At 39.0% G+C, this 24,018-nt stretch overlaps 1 protein-coding gene across 5 annotated transcripts in view; it reads right to left on the reverse strand.

Annotated features, from left to right (window-relative positions):
• The window catches only part of LOC122813632 (ADP-ribose glycohydrolase OARD1-like), a 186,368-nt gene that overhangs the window by 86,097 nt on the left and 76,253 nt on the right, over positions 1–24,018 (reverse strand). For 4 of the 5 annotated variants that reach the window (XM_044086056.1, XM_044086057.1, XM_044086054.1 and 1 more), the window contains one exon: positions 8,697–8,809. In XM_044086056.1, the coding sequence (XP_043941991.1) occupies positions 8,697–8,809 (113 nt within the window). Of the gene's footprint in view, positions 1–7,905; positions 8,096–8,696; positions 8,810–24,018 lie in introns of those variants that run through there. The other variant, XM_044086055.1, reaches the window with a different exon arrangement.

A 24,018-nucleotide genomic window follows, 5' to 3' on the forward strand; every position in this document is an offset into this window, starting at 1 on the left:
ATGAATCACATAAATACAATGGTCATATAGTTCTTTGATAGACACTGCCCCTCCAACAAACTATATCAATAATTTATAAAAAAGCAATCCTACAACAACCATTTGCTTTCATACATGAGCTGCGCCCAGGCCTTTTGCCCAGAGGTAAAAAAAAAAAACCTAGTTGGACACCAACCCTAGAGCCAGAGTGTGGTAACAGAAAATGTCTGAAACTGGCTTTACCAGGTACATTTAAGAGGTCATATATCAGTTCCACAAGTACAGACTGCATTAAGAAAATCAAGATATTGATATTGTAATAACATGCTTTGGTACAAAATACATATTATCCCAGTGCAATGTCTAACTTCAGAGAAGGTATACTACCTTTGACAATGAAGGAATCATGAATATAGTCACCATGTAAATGTTCTTCTATATCACTGTTGCAGTATTCAAAACTAAAGCGATCTCCTGCCAAAGATAGTCCAATGTCTGGCCAGTATACCAAAGCCTTTACTACTAACAGGCGCAGTACATCACATGCACACTCCCTGAGCAAGGTGTAGGGCATAAAGGTGACATATGGATGCACACACTCCAAACTTCTTTGTTGCCAGTTAAAAAGCCATCACTGAACACTGGAAATTGAAAGCCTTTCTACTGTGCTGGTAACCAAGCCATGTTTCAGATAAGTGCCCTGTTGGAATTTCCGCTTATCTTTCTTTTTTTTTAGTGCTGGTTGGGTTCATGTCATCCAGAAAAGGAAGATGTCAGTGTAGGAGGCAGAGTTCCAATAAAGGCCATCACAACCAGTGTCTTTTCTGTTTGGGTGCTTCCCATGATCATACGCAGTGTTCATGTTTTTTTATTTGTTGGAATAGACACAGTTCACAAGCAGTACTGGGGGGGGACCTTGGAGAGACCTTACTGAATATAAAGAGTTGCTTTGGCAACTAAGGCTGAACGCCACAGTTTCCCTGGTCTGAACGAGTCTATATCAATAGCTAGTGTATTAAAACTAAGGTCTTATTATGTGTAGATGTGATGTTTTCAATATCACTTTCATTACTAACTTTTAACTTAAATTTTAAATTAATTTATACAAGCTTTAAGTAGTAACCCATGTAATTTATTCACATTTTTACTGTTGGTAGGTAGATAACGTTTGGTATATTTAAATGTACAACTTTAACCAAGGTCCTATGAGACAATTAGATCAGGTGATTAATTGATTAACTGGTTAATGAATTTATTATTTAAGTTGAATTTTTTTTAGTTATTGTATGGATTCTGATGAAGTTGTGGTATAAACTTGTGAAAGCGCTCAATCCTCATTTTGTTGATCAATAAAGTGGACTTCTGTGTTATACTGGCTAGATGTTGGGCTATCCTTGGATGGAGATCCCTTCAGTTATGAATACTGCAACAATGAAGAGATAGACCGATTGTAATGGTACGATTTTACACAACTGTACATTCACAGGTGCTATTCCCCCAACAAACCATATTAATAATCAGTCAGAAATGATCCCAATGCTGTTGTTTGCTTACATATACCTCTTGTCTCTATCCTTTTGTGCAGAGGTCAAACATTTTACAAGATGAAATCAAGTATAGTATAATGACAACACAAGCTCTCTGAAATTCTGGATTTACTAGCTACTCGTAAAAGGTTATGTGTTAGTTCCACAAATGCAGTTCAAAATAAAAAAAAGTCATAGATTTCTAATAAGGTACTATGGGGAAAAAATACACTTTCCCCAGGGGAATGTGCCCCTTCTGAGAGGGTATGCTACCTCTGACTGTGAAAAATCACATATATATGTCAGTTCAGAACTTTATCAGATCTCATCCTTTCCATCGTACCTAATCAGTCAGAGCTGATCCTGAAAGCACCTAGTTACAATACCTTGCTTTATGAAATGCTTTCATAAATCATCTGCCTCAACCTTTTGTTCAGAGATCAAATAGCACTCAGGGGTTAATGTATGTGTCTAACAGCATAGTTTATCTTCCAGTCTGTAATAACAAAAAAACCCTGAAATGCTGGATTTACTAGCTGTGTATAAGAGGTCAAATGTCAGCTCCCCAAAGACAGATCACAATAAAAAAGGGAGTTCTAATTAGGTACACTGATGCAAACCACACACATGCTGTCCCAATGGAATGTGCTCCTTCTGAGAGAATACATTAGCTTTGACTGTGAAAGAATAGTAGTAATGTACTGACCATATTACTCTTTGACAGATACTGTTTCCCAAACAAATCATGTCAATAATGAATTACAAGTAATCCTGCAACTACTTGCTTTTATATACTACATGTCCCCAGAAAATGATACTCATATTTTGTGTTCTTCTAATGTCGAAATGAGAAGAGAACAGAAAAAAAGGCATAACAGCCACAGTAACATATTTCATCTTGTTGCTGTTAGACACATACATTAACCCCCTCCCCCCTGACAAACCATATTTATATTCAACAGTTTGATGTAATGCGTCTTTGTTTTGACATGCAAAATACCTTCACAACCCCTTCCCCATAAAGGCATCCGCCTTCTATGTATACCTCGGATGTCTGATCATGAGGAATTTGAAAAAATGTTGAGTACAATAGTTCAATCAACAAATGTTAAAACTTGAAGAACAAAAAAAAAAACAACAGGTCCAGTATGCCAAAGTACTAATAAAACCACTCTAACATGATAACTGAGCACTTTCATCTCTCTAATAACCAAGACATCTTCAGAAATATATCACAATAAAATGACATACATTTAAATAGCCTAAAATAACCAATCACATAAAATAGCCATGATGTAATTTCCTTATCTGATCCACTTAACAGCACATTTGATGTTAAGTGCTTCGTACAATCCCGAAAACACGTCTGCTTGGAGCAAAATTTGCCAATGCAACTCTTTATACTCCAGAACATGCTAGCACTACCAGTAAAATCCTGTACTTGATCTGAATCCACAAATCTAAACTCCTGACGCCCATTGCAGACTGTACTATGTTTTGCATTGACATTTTTCAAGTCCTTATTTCTAATTGCAGAATTGTGCTCTGATACATTCAAATGACTTTCTTGTAGTCTTACCTACATAGAAACATGTACATGAGCTACAAACTCCTAAATATATAACATTTTTGGAGCTACAGTTATAAAATCTATACATGTTGAACTTAAATGATCGTGCATCTAAACAAATCTCTTTACAAGAAAAAATATACTTGCACATATTTTATTGTGATATATTTCTAAAGAAGTCTTGATTATTAAAGAGACAAAAGAGTTCAGTTATCATGTTGGATTGGTTTTATTAGTACTTTGGCATACCGGACCTGTTGTTTTTTGTGTTCTTTGAGTCTTAACATTTGTTGGTGTGGCATTTGTTTTCCATTTCAGTCAGTTGTGTCTTAGTTTTTCTCTAACCATTAGCATTATGGATGCACAAAATTTACTGGACTTGTCAGTACACAGCATTTCTGGAGAATTAAATGGTGCATTTCAAACATTAAATGCTGAAGTTAAGTTACAAATGGTGTTGAGAGACCTGGGTAAAACTTATGCTGCTTTTATAGAAGCAAGAAGTTCAAATTTGGTCACTTTGAGCACAGCTGCGTTTTTGAATGCTGATTTTAGGGGCACTGAACTATTACAAACAGCACTTTCTTGTTCCCTGGTTAATCCATTTCTAGAGGTTGGAGCTGGTGTTTTGAATGTGGTGGATGGTATTGACTTAACAGGTGTGGGTCCAGAAGTTCTTAACCAGAACTGTAAGCCTTTGTTTTTCAAATTGGAAAGGATGCTTTGTACTCATAAAGACATTGGGTATGACAATAAGCATTTGAGGCAATGTATACAGATTGACATCAATCCTATGGGGCTCAGACGTTATCTTTTTCTGAATGGAACTGAAGAGAATGAACAGTTATTTAAGTCCACTTGTCAGGTGTACAAAGATGCTGGGGTCAAAGTGATGAAATTATTGATTGAGTTTAACCATGTTAAAATAGAGAAATTAGACAGAGATATCAAAAACCTACAGAAGAATTTGGTCAAACATCCCATCTTTCATCAAGTGAAGGATTTGTGGGAGAGACTTAACATCAACCTCACCAGACATGTGTCTTCTGTGGTAGAAAAGAAAAAGAAAAAATTATCAAGAGCCCTCAATTGATATAAGAAGAGGACAGCATATATTTATAAAAGTAAACCCGTTCATAATCTAGGGAAAATTTTAAATCAAAACAGTTCCAACATCCCAACTGATAGTGAAGTGGTATCAGACACACCTCCTTTCTTATTCAATGCCGATTCGTTCCCTCCACTGACTCAGGTTGTTAATAATGGTTCTATTGAAGTCAATGAGATGGCTGAAGAAATAATATTTCATCTGTGACTGTTCATAATAATAGTACAAGTCTGACTTCCGTGAATAATTTTTTAGTGGGAATAGCAAACAGAAGAACAAATAACCAGACAAAGAGGGGGAGGGTCAAGGAAGAGGACGCAGATGAGGGTGCAGACGGAGATAGAAATGCAGCTTAATTATTATGTTCCTAATGAGTCATTTTTCAGTTTGACCACTGGTGTTTTTTCTAATGTTCATTTGAAGGTTTTGCAAAAAGGTTTCTCTTTTATCCTCACTCAAAATGCAAGTATTATTGATGTATTAATTGATTTGCAAATGTTTACTAGAAAACTTTATTTGAAGTACATTTTTAGTGAATGTTCAGATTTTACAGTTAGTAAAACTGTTTCCTGTAATAGAAGAAGTTTGTATAATCCATCTCTTAACAGTACATCGTGTTTTTTTAAAGTATGCGAAGACATTAGATCGATTTGTAGTATAAGCAATCATATACAAGTTAATTTATCTACTGAAGAGTTTTGTGCCCTTAATGAACTTAGTAGTAATCCTGAAATAAAAATCATGAAGGTAGATAAGGGCACGGGAGTGGTAATAATGAATACAGCAGCATATATTGGACAGTGCAGTGGTGCAATGGTAGGGTTGTTGCCTCACAACAAGAGGTTCTCAGGTTCGATTTTCGGCTGGGGTGCCTTCTGTCTGGAGTCTGCATGTCCCACCTGTGTTCTTGTGGGTTTCCTCTGGGTGCTCCGATTTCCTCCCACATTATAATGACATGCATCTGGAGTGTTTCTCCCCGAGGCCTCCGGTGAAAATTGGCTTTGTTCCAAGTCGGACTTTACCAGTAAACAAATGTTAAATAAATAAAACAGAAGAAGTGTTGACTAACGATAGTAGTTGTAAAATTATCACTAGAGAATATGTTTTTTTTAGGTTTAGAAATATTTATATGTATTTGTTGATTTATTATATCAAAGGGCTATTACCCCACAGGAGTCCAGTCTTATGACAGTGGACCATCCCTGTTTGGGTGTTTGTTTCAGTATTCCAAAAGTATATAAAAATTAAATAAATCCCCCATTCCACCACACAGTATCAATAAAGAGAAGTAAAATGGAGTTCATTTCTGAGTTTGTTGATAATGTTTTAAACCCTATAGTACAGAAAACTAAATATTAAAGATTCTTGGGGTTTCCTAGGTTTATTATCCAACTTTCATATTACCAGTGAGGACAAACTTGACATTAGATGTGGAAGTATTGTATATGAGCATTCCACATGAGTTAGGGGTGGAATCAGTTAGGAATTATCTCATTAAGTACACAGATATTCCCCATGGCAAATGTGATACTTGGTGTCATCTGATAGAGTTGGTCTTAGAAAATAATTTTGTCACCTTTAATAACAGCATTTATGAACAAACAAGTGGTGCTGGCATGGGGGCTAAACTAGCCCCAGCTTTGTGAATGTGGTAGTAACTGCTTGGGAAATTGAAGTATTGGAGAAACTTAATGTTTTTTCCACTGTACATTTTTATAAATGTTACATTGATGATATCTTTTTCATTTGGCGAGGGTCTAGGTTAGAAATTGATGTCTTAAATGAAATTAACATAAGTAATAGTTTTTTGAATTTTACTATTTCAAACATTGGTAATAAGGCGCAATTTTTAGATATCCATTTAACCATGGATACTGTGAGTAGTTCCTTTAGTTCTAACATTTATAGGAAATGCACATTCATGTACAATTATCTGGATTTTAATAGTGAACATTTTTTATGAAGAAAAATATCGTAAAAGGGCAATTTATTAGACTATCATGAATTGTTAGTGATGACGTTATTTTTGAAGACGAATGTATGTTTCTCAAGGAACTGTTTTTGGTTAAGAAACTACCCTGTGGCTTTAGCTGAAAGTGTCTAACCTTAGGGCCACAAAATAACCCCCCCCCCCCATTTTAAGTAGTGGTTTTCCCAGCAGTAAGTCCACAATGGATTTTTTTTAATTTTTTATTTAACATTTGTTTACCAGGAAAGTCCAACTTGAAACAAAGCCAATTTTCAGCGGAGGCCCAGGGAGAAATGCTCCAGATGCATGTCTTTGTAACGTGGAAGAAAACCAGAGCACCTAGAGAAAACCCACACAAACGCAGGGAAGACATGCATACTCCACATTGAAGGCACTCCAGCCGAGAATCGAACTGGATAACCTCTTGCTGTGAGGCAACATCAAAAGTGATAAAAATAGCCACAATAATGTAGATCAAGTTGCTGCTGTGGGGTTAATCACTGTACTTTGTCCTTAACACATAGCTCACTAAAAAATACCTAGCCACAGCCCTCAATCAATTAACACAACCATGGAGAAGATCAAAAAGTAAGGGGGACATAATCAGTGACAAATTTGAAAAATATATTCCTTTCCTGGGTATTTCGATAGTTGCTAGAATAACAGGTTTTATGTTGGCATTGATTTTTTTTCTGGAGACTATAAAATCTCTAACACAGTCTGTCATTATTTAGTGTCAGTAATTTTCACTGATTTGTGAGAGAATCACAGTTTTTACCAGGATTATATCAAAATTATGAGGCAGATATAGGGACAGATGAAAAGTATGAGTATAGCCAGCCAAGTGAACCCATTTCTGAAACCTTCATGGCCCAATGCACAATCAGAATAGTTCCTAGGACCATAATTCTCAACTATACCTGATTTTGGCTCAAAATTTGCATTGTCCCTCCTAATCCCTCCTAAAATTGGTGATTTGGATTTGAGCATAAATGTGGTGAATTATACTTACTAAATAATGACAATAATTAGAGTTACAGACTTCTTTTATTTTAGAAAATGAATGCTAATTCAGTTCTTAAGTTAATAGTTCTTAAAAAAGTGTACCTTATTGGCCCTGATTCTGGAGTTAAGAGGTTTAGAGTTATGCTCGGACAAGACAGAAGTCTGACAGTCCCAAAGCAGCCAACTCAGCCAAAAAAAGTATCTTCATAACTTTTTTATTGTAAGTACAGAAATACAGTTACCTTTCTGAAAATGAAAACTCACCAACTTAGATTGTTACTATTTAGGGCAGGAATCCCCAACTATTTTTCAGAAATTCACAAATTAATCGAGGATGTTCTGTGAAATTAGGGGCAGTTGAAATGTTTGAGTTATAATAGTCCCAGCTTTCGTGTATCCATTTAATGAAATGCCATGAAATACTCCCTGTGAATTGTCCAAGAAACTTAAAATATAAATTTGATTCTAAACTTTTTTGACAAAAAAAGCTGCAAGACTGTTGCCTTTCCATGGAGCTTCTTGCTATAACAAATGCAAACACAGCAACATGGTGCATCATTTGTTTTTCCATGTACTTGAGAAACCATACAAATAAACTTGTTGCCTGCACTGTTCCTGCATATTTATCTGGCAGCAAATAGGGCGTAGAGGCAGGTAGAACTTTAAGAGCACATTTTCTCCTACCCCCTTCCAGTGAAACTTAAAACTGTTTAGCTGAGTAAAGGAAAAAAAATACTGTAGAGAAAAATACAGAAAAAAACTTGTTTTTATCGAAATTAATGATTTTTTCATTACTTCTGCTGTAGTAGTTGAATACATTGTTTTAGTCGAGGAGTCAGCCGAGTGCACAATTGACAAGTCTCTGTAAAAGGTGGAAGGGTGGTTGCACTTGTTCCTCCCCCTCGCACAATGGTTCCGGTGTCCTTGCGCTGAAGAAACTATGAAAGACACACAATGAGTTCTTGGTGATAAGCACCAACATCATTTATATCTAAACAACTAATTTTGGTGCTTTTGCCTCTTAGCAAAATACTACGGTATGACTAACCATGGAAAATTACAATGCAGGAGAGTCAAAAGGAAGATTGCATGCTGATTAATGGCTTGCAGTCTTACTTCAAAGTTCAGCTAAAGGTCATTCTCTTAAATAGTTTAGGGTAACTATTTCACATGAAGCGAGTGTAGTAAAAATATTTCACTATTGTACTATGATGCAATTCAGAGATGTGGACATTTTTTTTTTTTTTTTTTTTTTACTTTGATATATATTTTTTCTATGAAATGATTAAAATAGGTTAAGAGGAGGTGAAATGGTTAGCATAGATGGATTAGTTATCGAATGATAGAGGAACCAGACCTGGTAAGTGCAGCATTCTTTTCTAATTGTAAACTGTATCTTATTATTCTAAATTCTGTCTCCTGAATTTATATATGCTTTGGAACATAAACTTAAGGAGAGGTGGCTTTCTGTTTACCCTACAGGAATACTACCATGAATAACACACAAACAGAAGAAACAGATGCAAATCTTTGACTTACTTTGGCATTGCAAGGTCCATCACGTCATTCTCCAGACAGTGTTCCTTAACGGCATGTAAACACTTTTGCACATTTTCATAGTTCGGTTTAAATGCATAGGTGCTCCGGGTGATCTGTGAGAGAAAGCTGAGTTAAAGAGCTACAAACACAAGGTATTTAGATGTAATGAAATCACCACACATGACTATGAACTAGAAGAAATAGCTATAAAAATTCCAAATTGGGTAATTTACTTGAAAAAAGAGAAAGATACAACCTTTGGTGCCAAACATAAACCATCTTTATATGATGAGTTTAATTAGCCCATTCTAACCGGTGGCAAAGCTGCAGCAGTTAGCTGCAGGATTCATAAATGATGGTGAGCAGTGGAGCAGGGCTGATGTGCTAAATCTGAGCTGCAAGACCATATCATTCAGAAACATCAGTACACAACAGGGCATTATCACTGTCATGGGCTTGCACCATGGTGTAAGAACAGTATGCCATCTGCAGAGCACATATGCAGATCCCTAGCCCTGTACTGAGGATTGTGACGCCCGTGCCCTGGCCCAGCAATCAAGGAGCCTCAATCCTCACCACTAACATCAGAGAGTGCATCTCATATAGGAGGAAAGGATAACAGATACACACAGTAAAGTGCAATTTCCCTTAAGAGCACACAGAGATCACAGTCAGTCTGGGGCTGGTTGCTCCCTTGCTCTCCAGGTCCCCAATAAGACTCCCCACTGGCACAGCTATAGGGTCCAGATCTCAGCCTAGTGGGCAAGCTAAAACCACCAGCACCCTCTCTGTCCAACCAGTGCTTCATGTCCCTGCCCAAGTAGTGCACACACGCACACACACACACACACACACACACACACACACACACACACACACACACACACACACACACACACACACACACACACACACACACTTTGAAAAGAGTTTATACAACTATACAGACACTCCTGGGGAAGGCTGACGTAACCACCTCACTAGTCCTGGCTGCACGTATGCAGTCTGTCTGGGTGTCCCCTAGCTTGACTGTGTGTAACTGCACAAACACATGGTACTGCCGCATCCAAATCCTTCCCTATCTGGACATCTGCAGGATGGTAGTTTGGTACCCTTGTTGTCTTAAGGCAACCTACTATTGGCATTTTGTCTTTCACACTTACTGGCTCCCTCACCTTTTGTTCTACACCTTGCATTCGTGGACACGTGTATGCCACATGGCCCCACTGGTTGCATTCAAAACATTTAACCCTAGCTCCTGGATGTGTACCTGGACTAGTAGCTTCCCCTGCTACTGGCAGATTCTGTTGGGGCAGTCTGTACTGCCCACCATGGGTTCCTTTAGACCCATGAGCAGTCCTGGGGGTTCCTTTCCTGTGCAGGGCTGCCCTGCTTGCCAGGTATAGGTCTCCCTTCTTCCCCAACTCATCTGAAGTGGCACATTGTCTATCAGCTAACCAGATCCTCATGTCATCAGGCAAAGTGCTAAGGGCATGTTCCCTCACCAAAAGGTCTGGCAGCCCTTCAAAGTGGTGGCTTGACATCCACTCACCCACCTATGGAAATAAGTGCTCAGTTCAGCAGCAGATTCACACACACTTTCATCTGCCTTGCATCTATGCTCACAAAACTTTTTCCTTTAAATTTCAGGTGTTAGCTTAAACAATTCTAACAAGTGATTTTTAACAGCAGTATAATCAAAACATGCAATGTCAGACATTTGTGACAAAACAGTTATAGCTTTAGCATGGAGTAAAGGGGTCAGGAACTGTACCCAGAGCATTTGGTCAACACCATACTGTTTGCATACCCTCTCAAACATATGAATGAAACTATTAAAGTTATCCCCCTCTTTGAACTATGGAAGTAATTTACAGACCTTTTGTGCTTCTGGGGTCCAGTTACTCCCTTCCTCATTACCTCCATGACTCTGGCAAAGAGTCAGCATTTCCCTCTCATGCTTCCTCTGCCACTCCTTTTCCTCAGCTTCCAGGCATAGCAGTTTCTCATTCTCCTCAGCCTGTAGACTCCTCAGTCTCTCAGATGCTTCTGTCTTCAAACGCCTGGCCTCCAACTCAAGTCTCTTTAGCTCCAGATGGATTTTTAAGTCCTCTGCAGTAAGGTTGACCTGTCCATTCTCCGAGGGTATTATATCTCCACTGCCAGTCTGATTGTCCTCCTGGTTGCTGTTTTCTGATGCAGCTGTAACCAAGGCTGCAATCAGGTCTGCCTTAGTCAGGTTTCCATGAACCAGTCTCCTAGCCTGGAACTTCTCCGCCAGCTAGCTCCTTGTCAGTTTTCCATACTCCTCTGCTGACATGCTGCCTGCTCACCCTGACTAACTAAGCTAACAAAATAAATAAAACAACTGGGATATGAATTCTGAGTATTCAATGCATGGCTGATTTAGAGCAGAAAACACCTTCAGAGTTCACTGTACACCAGCTACAGAAATTCACTCTACCCACACCACTACAAGTCAATTAGTATTTGCCAACCAATTAATATGTGGTGTGGATATCCCACCACTGCCAAACAATTAATATGTGACGCCCATGCCCTGGTCCAGCAATCAAAGAGCCTCACTCCCCACCACTAACACCAGTGAGGGGAGTCTCATATAGGAGGAAAGGATAACAAATACACACAGTAAAGTGCAATTTCCCTTAAGAGCACACAGAGATCACAATCAGTCTGGGGTTGGTCTCTCCCTTGCTCTCCAGGTCTCCAATAAGACTCCCCATTGGCACAGCTATAGGGTCCAGATCTCAGCATATTGGGCAAGCTAATACCTCCAGCACCCTCTCTGTCCAACCAGTGCTTCATGTTCCTGCCCAAGTAACTGATACACACACACACACACACACACACACACACACACACACACACACACACACACACACACACACACACACACACACACACACACTTTGAGAAGAGTTTATACAACCACACAGACACTCCTGGGGAAGGCTGGCACAGGTTCTCCAGCTGTGCCCCTTTTTCCCAGACTATATGGTAGAACCAGCTGCCACCACCCACTAATATTTAGCAGCTACTCAAAGGCCCTTAAAAGGGTGTCCAATTATTACTGTGCAATATTATTATCCAGTCGGTAGTATAGCCCAGGGCTAAAGCTATTGAAGTGGCTTTGTACAATTTTACCAAAGGCATGCAAGTACTCGAAAGAGCTTAAATTATCTCTACAAAACAGCCCACAGTTGAAAGTGTTTAAAAATATTTAATAACAGTCAAAATACAAGACAATGCTTTTTACTACACAGTGCTTGTCAAGAATTCAGAGATCACAGAGAAATACTTAAAATAATTCAGTAGTACAGTTCTGACATCACAGAAAAACACTTAGTCTAATCTTTCTAGTTTCTAGCTATTTCTAAGAGAAAACACAAGTCTAAGATAAACTTACATATAGAGCAAGACAGTGCTGATGAGTTGGATGGTCAAGACAAAAATGCTTACTGCTCTCAGATTCTCTCTGTTTTTAAAATCACATTCCTGGTTCACATTACATCATTCTTCACACTTCCCTGGGTTTCCCAGGCTAACAGGCTGCATTCTTTAGTAAGCTCATACCAGGTCAGGACGCAAAGCCACTAAGGACATTTATGCATGCAAATTCTGGCCATTAACTCTGGCCTTAAAACAATAGCAAGAATTCCTTCATCTAGACTGGCCAGAGCCGTGTTTACATCAAAGGGTCACAACATGCTTTACTTGGTCAGCAGAGTGCACTGTTGTTACATTTTTTTCAGTTCCACATGTAACACTATTTTTACCATTTAAGACAACAAGCCTGTGGTTTTACCTTAATATTTACAGATGACATCATTATTTCTAAAATTCCATCTGGCTAGGCTGGCAGCCTTCACCTATCTTCACCCAATCTTCACAAGGATCTTGTACAATTCCTAGACCCAGAATTATTGGAATGCCCATTGTTCCCAGAAGGGACCTCTAGGAGATCTACTGTGTACCTAGTAATGAGTAATGGTGCTCTGATCCCCTGCTAGTTTGCTGCTTTATGTTCTGTGCTGAGCAACATACTGGCACAGTGAGTAAGTAAATAAATAAATAATCTCTACAAGCAAAGTATTTCCCTACAGTGTAGGCAAACCTGGGATCACACACACTACTTTCCTCGTCCAGCCAGTGATGCTGGTGAGATCCAACTGAAGAGAACTCACACAGCAGCAGAATCCCACATAATATAGCAATGATCCCTGCTTAATGGCTGTTATTTATTTATGAATCAAAGTTCTTTCTTAGTGACTGTGATTCCTTTATGAATCACAGGCAGACATGATGGTGGACCACAGTTCAGTGGTGTAAAGCAGATACCTATGGAATAGTATGGTTACTAAAGGAGCTCCACTTAGCTACATGGTAAGACAGACAGCGTACCTAAGTGCCTTACATTGCTGCACTATGTGGCGCTGTCACGCTACACAGTACTGATCACCTAGCATGCATATGAGTAATTGGTGCATCTGTGCAACATTCATTAAAACAGGAAGGCAGTTTTATGCCGTGAGTTCCTGGGAGCATACTAAACATAGTGGACATAATTGTGATACACATCAGCACATTGTGTTTATGGATACCAGGGAAGTAACGAAGCAGTTTTAACTGTTCAGTAATAAACTGAGAACATACTTGAGATGAGTTTTCTATTGGCTTAATTTTTCAGCTGACACTTTTTGGTATTAAATAATTATACAAACACAAGGTGCAGGGTTCAAGTCTCACATGGGATAATTGGCTAGGCTTAAAATGGCTCGCAAGGGGAGTTAGCTTAGTACTAACCTATGAACCTATGAACCTATAAAGCCACAGTAAAAATGTTGAACCAAACTAGATATAATGAAAAGATACAACTGTAATTCAAAGTCAAGAACTGGTGGCATATAACAAAAAAGTCATGAACATTTTCAAAACTTTGTATAAATCATTAACAATGTAAAAACAACTAAATAGAAATAATAAGGCAAAATAAAGTACATTAAGCAAACCAATGAGAAAATGTTAACCTGTCTCTTTGTTAAGGCCAAAGGATGTAAACTGTTCAACTTAAAAATAAATCTAGCTTTCAAACTATTTAGTCCAAAGTTTATGTCTCCACTTGCAATGAAGGAGTTCCCGATACACAACAAAATAAATGCATTAATATTAGCATTATGCCACCCAGCTGCACGTTGTACAGGCAGCCTTGTGATATTGCTATGAATGTCATGAAGGTGCTTCTGGAATCTTATTTTAGCCATCCTGCAAGTTTGGCTTATATACCACCTAGGTGTAGTACATGAACCAAATATTCCATAAAATACATTTTGTACATTACAGAAATCATCATCATCATCTTTTTCACCGTTTTTCTACACTGGATTGGAGTGATACATCAAGTGTCTCTACCTCTCTTGATTTCAGTGTCACTCTGCCACCTTATTTGACAGTCATGCTTGATTGTCACAGGTCTTCTCTCATGCAATCCATCCATCTCTTGGAATAATACTGTTTAAAAGTCAGCCTGATATTTTTAATCATAACAACATCCTCCTGATAAACAGAACATCTTAAACATGGAAAAGTGTCCCTTTCTTTGACAGTTGTCTCTGGAACAAATCTTGAATGAAAATTACTCTCCAATAATGAAGGACCTGATTGTCCTGAATTTCATTTAAGTCAAATTGATAACCTGAGGTCAGAATCAAACTCTGTACCTTGTATCTCTGAGGTTAGCACCTAACCATTATGCCAAACCAATCCTTATAATCTAGCATTTTCATCACGAGTATATTACTGCCTATATCACTTTTCTTTTCATACTACACAAATTTTTTAAGGCAAACATTCAAGTTTAAACAAATTAAAATGCTTAGATGTAGACAGAAATGTAAAACAACTCTTGTAACAACAATATAATATATTTTTACAAAAACGTAAGTAAATACTGTTACTAAAATTTTGACATGAGAAATCCCTGTTGATGTGCAAATTGTTAGTAACAAATACAGTGGAGATACGTTGGCAGTTGTTATCAAATCAAATTCAGAATCATTTAAAGGTTCAAGAATGTGTTCAAAATTGCAACAGGGATGACATATATAAATAATTGGCTTTAATCTTCAGGAAAATAATATTGGAGTCAGAAGATTCTGGGTCATATGTCAGTCTGTTATCTATGTATAAAACCTGAATGGTGCAAGTCAGTTTAGTTGTAGAAAGCTGTGCTGTCACTCGCTGGAAGGTCATTACCAGATAATGTTCAAATAATATGAGTTCTCCAGAGTGAATGTAATCTTCCAAAGCACCCACTCTCTCAGTGTTTAGTTGTTCCAGTGCTCCTTCTCACAAACTTTCAGCCATGATAAGCACTACAGAAAACACCATAAATGGATATAAAATAGAAGAAACAACAAAATGGCCATCAGGACTCAAAAGGTAGCGGGTTTATTTGAAACAAAAGAATCATGCAAGCCCTGTTACCTTGGCTTTGTGCCTTTCAGAAGCCAGATATGTTTACCCACCTTTAAATACCAACAGTTCCCACATACAGTACCTGCCTTTAAGTAAATGTTGTAACCTAGTGCTTCAGGATCTGAACACCTAACTTGTTAGGTTCAAATCGGGTCAGTCCTTAAAAGTGTATCAGTCACATTCTGAAAGAAATGCATGTAACAAAAACATGAAGTTAGATGTGATCTCCTTACCATGCAGAATACCCAAGTATACAGATTTTGCTGCAAAAGTGTGTTGGTTCTGAATCTTATTCTTTTGATAAGGATGGCTCCCTGTTTATTTTCTAAGTGTTAAAAACTCTTGCCATATCATCATGACAAACTGAGCCCACGATGCCTCACTGCCTAAATTAATGTATATGGTATTGTATTTCAGTGCTTCAGTGGGAGTTTCTTACTTCCTAGAAAGACAAGCTGTCAGCTAGATTTTGCAGGTAGAGCACATTCCATTAAAGAAGCCACAGTGGTGCAGCGGTAGCGTTTTTGCCTCACAGCAAGAGGTTCTCCCATTCGATTCTCGGCTGGAGTGCAGGGAGTGCCTTCTGTGTGGAGTCTGCATGTCCTCCCCACGGTTGGGTGCACGTTCGAAAGACATGTATAAATGTGCATGCCTTCGCTGAAGGTTGAACGTCGAACTGGCACCTCGGCATTCATGAAAATCTACTGCCAATCATTAGCGGACTGGAGTTCCACTGTGGCGAACCCTAACCGAGAAAAGCCGAAAGACAACAACAACACATTCCAATAAAGCTTATGAAGATGTGGTAGTGAAACCACAATTTAAGTAAGTAGCTTTACTTCTAAGTTGGGAAGCTGTGTTTGCTTACCTGTATGTAATGTATTACATCGTATGGAAATCATTGCCCATTATCTACTAATGCATCATTTTTTGGGCATGGTTATAAAGAAAAAGTGGGGAAACAATAAAACTAAGAAATCAATATGATCCTTTTTTTTTTTTTTTTGCAAAATCATTTGCAGGTTAAGGTAATGAGAGTAACTGGAAATGAAATAAAATGTAAAACAAAGATGCTTCAGAAAGTGAGCAATACACTTTAAAAAATGTCTTGTGTGCAATTATTTTAATGTTGGTTTGACAGTCTAATCAGTTTCAGATAAAGAATAGGTCAACAGGCTAGCTTACCAGCAGATTACTAGAGTTCTGTTTTACTAAATATGAGATCAGACTTTGGGAATCGGAAGTCAGATTTGTGTATTGGTGAGCGTGTATGTTTGGGAAGAAGTAGCATACATCACAGTGTATATTAGTTTGATATTGTCTGGCGAGCACTAGGATCTGTGTCTGGTGCTACTGCAACCTTCAGTGGCATCTTACAATGAAGAGCAAAATATCACTTATGACTTACACATGGTTTCAAACAAAAGAAAACTATGCATATGTTCTAATGCCACCACTGAGAAAGAAAAGGAACACACAGTGTTTGTTTGGTATCTAGAGTTTCACGGGCACTGAATCCAGTTGTTTTGTCCTACAACTAAAAGGGGTTAGACAATCTCATTTATCATGTGTGTGTGTGTGTGTGTGTGTGTGTGTGTGTGTGTGTGTGTGTGTGTGTGTTTGTAAGAAATGGAGCTATATCCTAGCAGATACTGAAGTAATGGGACTGGTGATACTGGAGTAAGGTTGAAGCACTGAAATTTAAGTGACTCATTGATTTTATCTTGGAGTGAATAACAACCAGTGCCATTAGCTTAAGTGATGGTCTGCATCTATTTTATGAAATCTATAGTAAAGCATGATTATTTTGTTCACTGCTGCCAGGTTTATCTGCCACTACATATATTTAGTAAGCACAAGTCTTGTATTACTGTTCCACCATTTATTTTACTTATTTGGGTCAAACAGATTAGTGGTTTGTGATCAGCGTACGTCTCATACTGCTGTCTGTATAATAATTATTATGTTTTCTTATGTGCTTCTGTCATTGTAAAGCATTTCTTCTGTGTGGTAAAATAAGTCTGATCCTTGTTTAAAATGGTATCCCTGAGTACCATAGTACCATATCAAGTGAGCTACTTCTTTAAGGCAAGCCTGGTTAACCAGGTCATTGTTGTCTACATCTGATGCATGTGTTTGCTGAAGGGTTGACTATAGTCAACAAAGGATAATAATGTAGGACCTCACACACCTTCTTTGGCCACGTAAAGAGGAGGTCACAGTGCATATCTTGGTTTACAGTAAGCAGGTTACATAAAGCATCTGTAAAAATACTGAAGTCTGACACATACCTCCATGAGGATTCTATGGTACTAAGTAACCTTTGAACTTGCTTCTGACTCCATCTTACAGCCATGCGTTGATTGCCTAAATCTTTCTTGATTAGTACATTTACTGTATCTTACTTCATGTCTTGAGTAAGTTACCTCACCTGCAGATTTTCTATAGCTTACTATGTGACTTAGGTAAGTTACCTCATCAATGGATATCTCATAATTCACTTTTATAGAGCTGGCCGTCTGGCATTGTAGCTTGCGTAGCAGTTTGCAAAAGCAAAACCTATGTGGTTTCCAGCTGACATTACATATGAAAATATAAGCAAGGTAAGTGAAAAAATATAAATTTCCTGACAGTACAGACGCAAACCGCACTCCTAGAACATTACAAATAAATGGCAGAACTGACAATTAATACCACATTGCATTTGTTGTTTATCACATGAATAGTGTTAAGATTTAAGAATATCTCACCATTCCAAATATGCCCAAAAGTATGTCTGTGTATGGCACTGGGTAAGAAGCCTTCTTCAGGAGTGAAATGAATCTATGGCATTCATTCATTCATTTACTATTTAATTCTCTGATTAGCTGTCCATGAATTGTATAGCACAACTTGGGTGCATTATTCAATGCATCATTTTTACTGGTGTATGTTATGCTTAATTTGGCCCATATTTATGAAGCAGACTTTGCCTCTTAGCCAGTGCCACAGCATACTGCACCTGTCTCCACCCCTGCAGGTAACTTCTCTTCATCTCCTCGTCTGGCACTTCCCCCCACTGCTGTCTGTGGGATTTCCTCCTCTCAAATGTCTCTTCATTGCTGTATCTACATAGCAACATGTTGTATAATATCATACACACTGCAGATATTTCTAGACAGTGGAAACAAGACAATCTGTGCACACATTTGATAATAATTTGTTTCTGAGATGGGGCAGTGCTGTATGCATTCTGTACCGTGGTCACTCACTGACTCACCCATTCACACACTTATTCACTCACACATAGCAGCCATACAAGGTTAACAAGGCTCTATCTAAAGCTAAAAACACTGCCTCCATGGGACCAGATGGTGTCCCAGGCTGTGTCATACGCGAGCTCCAAAAGGAATTAACCCCGCATCTTAATACCCTGTTCAGTCTCAGCCTCTCCACAGGATATGTGCCCAGAGAATGGCGCACAGCAATGGTGGTCCCGCTACACAAGGATGGGGCCTCAACTGACCCTGGGAACTACCGACCAATAAGCCTGACCAGTCTGATCTGTAAGGCTATGGAGCAAATCATTATGGAACTCATAAATGGAGAGATTGGGAACCTCCAGTCGCTGGACCCCACACAGTCCGGCTTCGTCAAGGGCAGATCATGCCTCCTGAACCTGGTGGATTTCTTTGAGACAGTTACTCAGGCTATAGATAAGGGAAAGGAGGTACACACGGCTTACCTTGACCCTGCTAAAGCATTTGACACCATTCCCCATTTGGGTATTATTGATAAGCTCACCAGCCTGGGCATAAACCCTTACGTCACAAGATGGATCGCAAAATGGCTCTCAGACAGATCCCATAAAGTAAGAGTAGTGGGATCTATGTCTGAATCCAGACCAGTAATGAGTGGTGTGCCTTAGGGCTCTGTCCTGGGGCCCCTCCTGTTTGGCATATACTTCTGAGAAGTACAGGCAAGCACGGAAGGGCTGGGGCTGACTAAGTTTGCGGACGACTGCAAACTGGGTGCTATAATAGAGTCTCCGGCCAACATGGAGATCCTCCAGAAGGGCCTAAATGAGACTGATGCATGGTGTCATAGCCATGGTCTCAAGCTAAATGCAAAAAAATGCATAGTAATCCCCTTTGGAAAAAACAGAGTACCCGCAAACTACAACATAGGAGGTAATCCCCTGAAATCTGAAGAAGAAATAAGGGATTTAGGGACCCAAGTAGATAGCCAGCTTTCCTTTCATAACCATGTTGCCAAAGTGGTTAGAAATCCTTCTATGTGACCCATCTGATCATGAAAGGGTTTGCATCAAGTTATAGGATGTAATGGTGCCCCTCTACTCTTCCATCATCAGGCCCATTATTGAGTACAATGCACCGATTGGAATGTACCTGGCTAGACATCTCCAGCAGCTAAAGAGACCACAGAGGTACCTAACCAAGAGAATTACTGGCCTCAAACAGTTGCCCTATGCAGCACGATTGAAAAAGCTAAGACTGTTCTCTGTTGCATACCGCTTTCTCAGAGGCGATCTCTGTCTAACGTACAGAGTCATGTCCAACCCAGAATTGTTGAACATGCTCCATCTTAGCAAAACCAAATCTACTCGAGCTACACGCTCTAGGGATATAAACCTCAACACAACAATGAATAGAACATGTTGGAGGGATAGATTCCCTTCGCAGAGACTTCCCTTACTATGGAACAGGGTCCCGATCTACATAAGACAGAGCCCCTCACTATCACTCTTCAAGAGGAACCTTGATGAGTGGATTGAGTGGATGGGTAACAGAAAGTTCACACCGGGGATCACACCAACAGCACTACTAGGTAGGGGCCAAGGGTACTAGCTGCTAGTACAAGGGTCTAGGGAACTACTAAAGGGGCGGTGAATACCGCATGGCTGGGCTAATATATGCCTTCGGGCAGATAGCTCAGTACCAACTTATGAACCTATACCTATGAGCAATCTGAAGGAATGTTAGTTCACACAGGGCACATCCTTAGGATGTAAGAGTAAACCAGAACACTTCGCAAGTAGTCACCCAGGTGCAAGTAGGAAATGCATATTCTGACAGAAAGCACATTATCTGAGAACCAAACTGGGGAACCAAGGTCTGAGAAGCAACAAGGTTAGTCCATGCAAACTGGGGAGCATAATCTACCTTTTCCATTAAGACAGTGTGGGACTCCTTGAGGCAGATAGGCTTCTAGAGTTCCCCATAGTTCCAGAATTTTCCAGAATTTTCTTTTTTTAACAACCATTTTAACACCCTTTTACATTGTCTGTAATGCCTCATATTAAATTTACCATGTGGGTACTCAGTATCCTTGTTTTTGCATTGTGTTGCTGAGGATTTTATACAAGTTTGAGAACAAACAGTAGAACTAAGTCTGCTATAACCTTTCTTTCCAATCTAAAGGCAACTGGTGAGACATAGGTTGCCTCATTAGAAAAGGCATATTTGCTTTCTGCTTATAAATCCAGAAGGATGTCTTTTTTACCTTTGTAGGACTACAACAATGAAGTTCAGGTCTGCTGTTTTCAAGGCAAAACCTGCCATAGACAGCAAATATGCCATGATAACGCAGCTTCCCCACATCAACCCCCACACATCCCTTTTATCTCTGTCAACTCCATCTCCCAACCTCCTCCATTTTCCATGACCCCCATTCCTATCTCTACTATAAAAAAAACTACTTCTAAAACTGAAACCTTGTTCTAATGCCCCTGATGACATGCCCTCCTACTTCCTAAAAATAGCAGCAGAACCCATTGCCCTCCTTATCTGCATACTAATAAATCGATCAATTTCTGAATGTCATGTTCCCCAACTCTGGAAAAAGCTTTTATTATCCAACTTCATAAAGGGGGCAACAATAATAACATCTCTAACTTCCGACATATTGCTATCTTATCCCCTATTTCTAAACTTCTCGAAAAATGTATTCACCTGCAACTTCTTCCTTATCTCTTAAGAAATAACCTTCTTACTTGTACCCAGCATGGTTTCCGACCCAGCCATAGCACCACCACCGCTCTCCACTCCTTCCTAAATACCATCAACAATGCCCGTGACTCCTGTCACATTGTGTCCACCCTACTCTTAGACCTTTCTAAGGCCTTTGACACCATCTCTCATAACCTTCTCCTTACTAAACTCTCCAAACTAAATTTATCCCACTCTGCTATCAACTGGTTCACCAGTTACCTATCTAACAGACAACAAGCGGTCAAGTGGAATCAAACCGTTTCACCTTTCCTAATTACTCCCACAGGCATGCCCCAAGGTTCTATTCTAGGACCCCTCCTATTCAATATTTTTATAAATGACTTCTATCTTGCTAATGCTAAACTCATCCAATACGCTGACGACTCTACAATTATCTACTCTGCCACATCTGCTTCTTCTTTAGCAAAATTAACTCAGGATGCCTTCTCTTCTACTGAACAATGGATGCTTGACAACCACCTGGCTCTCAATGCATCCAAAACCAAATTAATGATATTCACCCCTTCTAAAACCACCATCCTAGTTAAAGATTCTTTCTCTATCACCAGGCAAAATAACACACCTCTCGAAATAGTCCCCACTGCAAAACTCTTAGGAGTCCTCATTGATGACCAACTAAAGTTTGATAACCATCTACAAGTAAACATAAAAAAACACACAAGAAACTGGGCATGCTCTACCACCACTATTGCTTCATCTCTCCTGCCACTAGGATCACTCTTGCTACTACTTCACTCTTATATGGTGAATCTATCCTTACAAATCTTCAACCTTCCCTCAAGTCAAAACTCTCCTCCTGCTGCTACAAAATTTCTAAATGTGCTACAGGCCACAGATCCTCAACCTACCACTGTAAATCCCTACATCAACTGAACTGGCTTGAGCTACCCAATTACCTCACCTATACTCAACTGATCCAAGCACACAAACTTATTTTTAGCCCCTCTCTCTGCCCCTTCCTTACCTCTACCTTCCAAATGCATCAACCAAATAGATGTTTAAGATCCAACTTTCAAAATCTTATTGAGCTACATAAAACTGTCCGTCCAGCAGGCAATCATCTTTTATCCTTCTACGTAGCACGCCATTAGAACTCACTTCCACCACACATCTGTACCACTAGCAAACTCTCTGCTTTCAAAACTTTACTAAACTCCCATCTAAACTCACAGTGGGAATGCTCCTGCTTCCATCCTACATAGCTTTCTCAACCACAATTACTCTCCACAAGCTAATATATCTGCTAAAGAGCCACCTACTGTCTCATAAGTCCTAACAGAACAATCATATTTTATAAGACATGTAATTTGCATTGTTATTGCAACCTGTTACTCTGTAACTTCTTGTATTTTTATGTATATTACATTTGTCTTCTTACTATGTGTATTTTGTACTTCTCTGGAGCTTTTCTCCCCAGGACTCCATTGAAAACGTGGACCATCCTGGCAAACACAAACTGAAAATAAAAAATAAATAAATGATATTCATTTTTTAAACTCTGACAATGAAAAAAGCCTATTTTATGGGCATATATGTCCAGTCCCTTCAGACTCTCTGTTTAAACAATACAGAGGGGCATTGCACTATTTTTTGTTAATTCTTCCCACTCAAAGAACAAAACAGTGCCATTGAGAATAGTGTCCTCCAAAGATGATGACTTTCATTCCTCTTCAGGTGGCCTGATTCTAAACACAGTGTACTGCTTTGTTCAGTAGGGTCTTAACAGTCTTTAGCATTGAGATGAATATGACACCATATTTTAAGTCTTTGGCAATATCTTTTTTTTTATATTTTTCCATCCTAATTGATTATCTGAGTCTACATCGTGTGGATTTGTTCTGCCACTGGGATGACTGTTGCAATAAACAGTATGCAGGACCATAAACAGAAATACGTTTAAAATTTGGTTGTTTAGTTTTTGGCAACAGTGCTAAAGAAGTAGTTGTGTTTGGTATTATTGCTAGTTTGTGATTCTAGCTGAAGATAGCATTTTTTTGAAGAAAGTGGTAGCTAATTGACTTTTTTTGTTATGCAGTTTTAGAACTGATAGAGTTCTGATATAGACTCTTGAAGTAATATACAGTGCTATATCATTTTTGATATTACCAAGCAGCATTGCAGGTCTCTGTTACCACATGCTGGAGTATATCAAACACTTTGCAGGGCTGCATTCTGCGTTTATATCACATTATCGAAAGATGAAAATTGCGAATGCTATTTCATTGGCCCCAAAACATCTAAACATGAAAATATCGAACATTCAGAACAGCAAATTTTTCCCATGGAAAAAAATTCACTGCTCCGAAACACATACACACAACACAAGCACATCAAACAAACAGCAACCACACACATACACTTAAATTCCTACATCTAACGCTACACTAAACTAAACATACACTACTATCTACCCACTTACCTTAACCCAAACCCTAACCCTAAGGTCCGTCACTATCGCACACTCACCTAACCCGCGCCCTAACCCTAACTCACTTAAGCTGCCCCTATCCCTAAAGTCTGTCATTATCGCACACACACCTAACCCGCCCCTAACCCTAACTCACTTAACCCGCCCCTAACCCTAATGTACAAACAATCGCACACTTACCTGAACCCAACCCGTAACTTTCCACCACAGCGCTAAGAATAGCGAAGGCTCAGAAACGGCTAACCAAATTCTTTCCCGAGGAAAGAATTTGCTGTTCTGCAGCTTCGCTATTCTTAACGTTCGCTGAATAGTGTTCGATATCAGAACATTCAAAGTTTTAATACTTCGATGTTCTGATATAGACCCTGCATTCTAGAAGTTAACATAG

Source organism: Protopterus annectens, chromosome 10.part0 (assembly GCF_019279795.1).
Source record: "Protopterus annectens isolate FY-2018-M chromosome 10.part0, PAN1.0, whole genome shotgun sequence".
Classification (NCBI taxonomy): Eukaryota; Metazoa; Chordata; order Ceratodontiformes; family Protopteridae; genus Protopterus; species Protopterus annectens.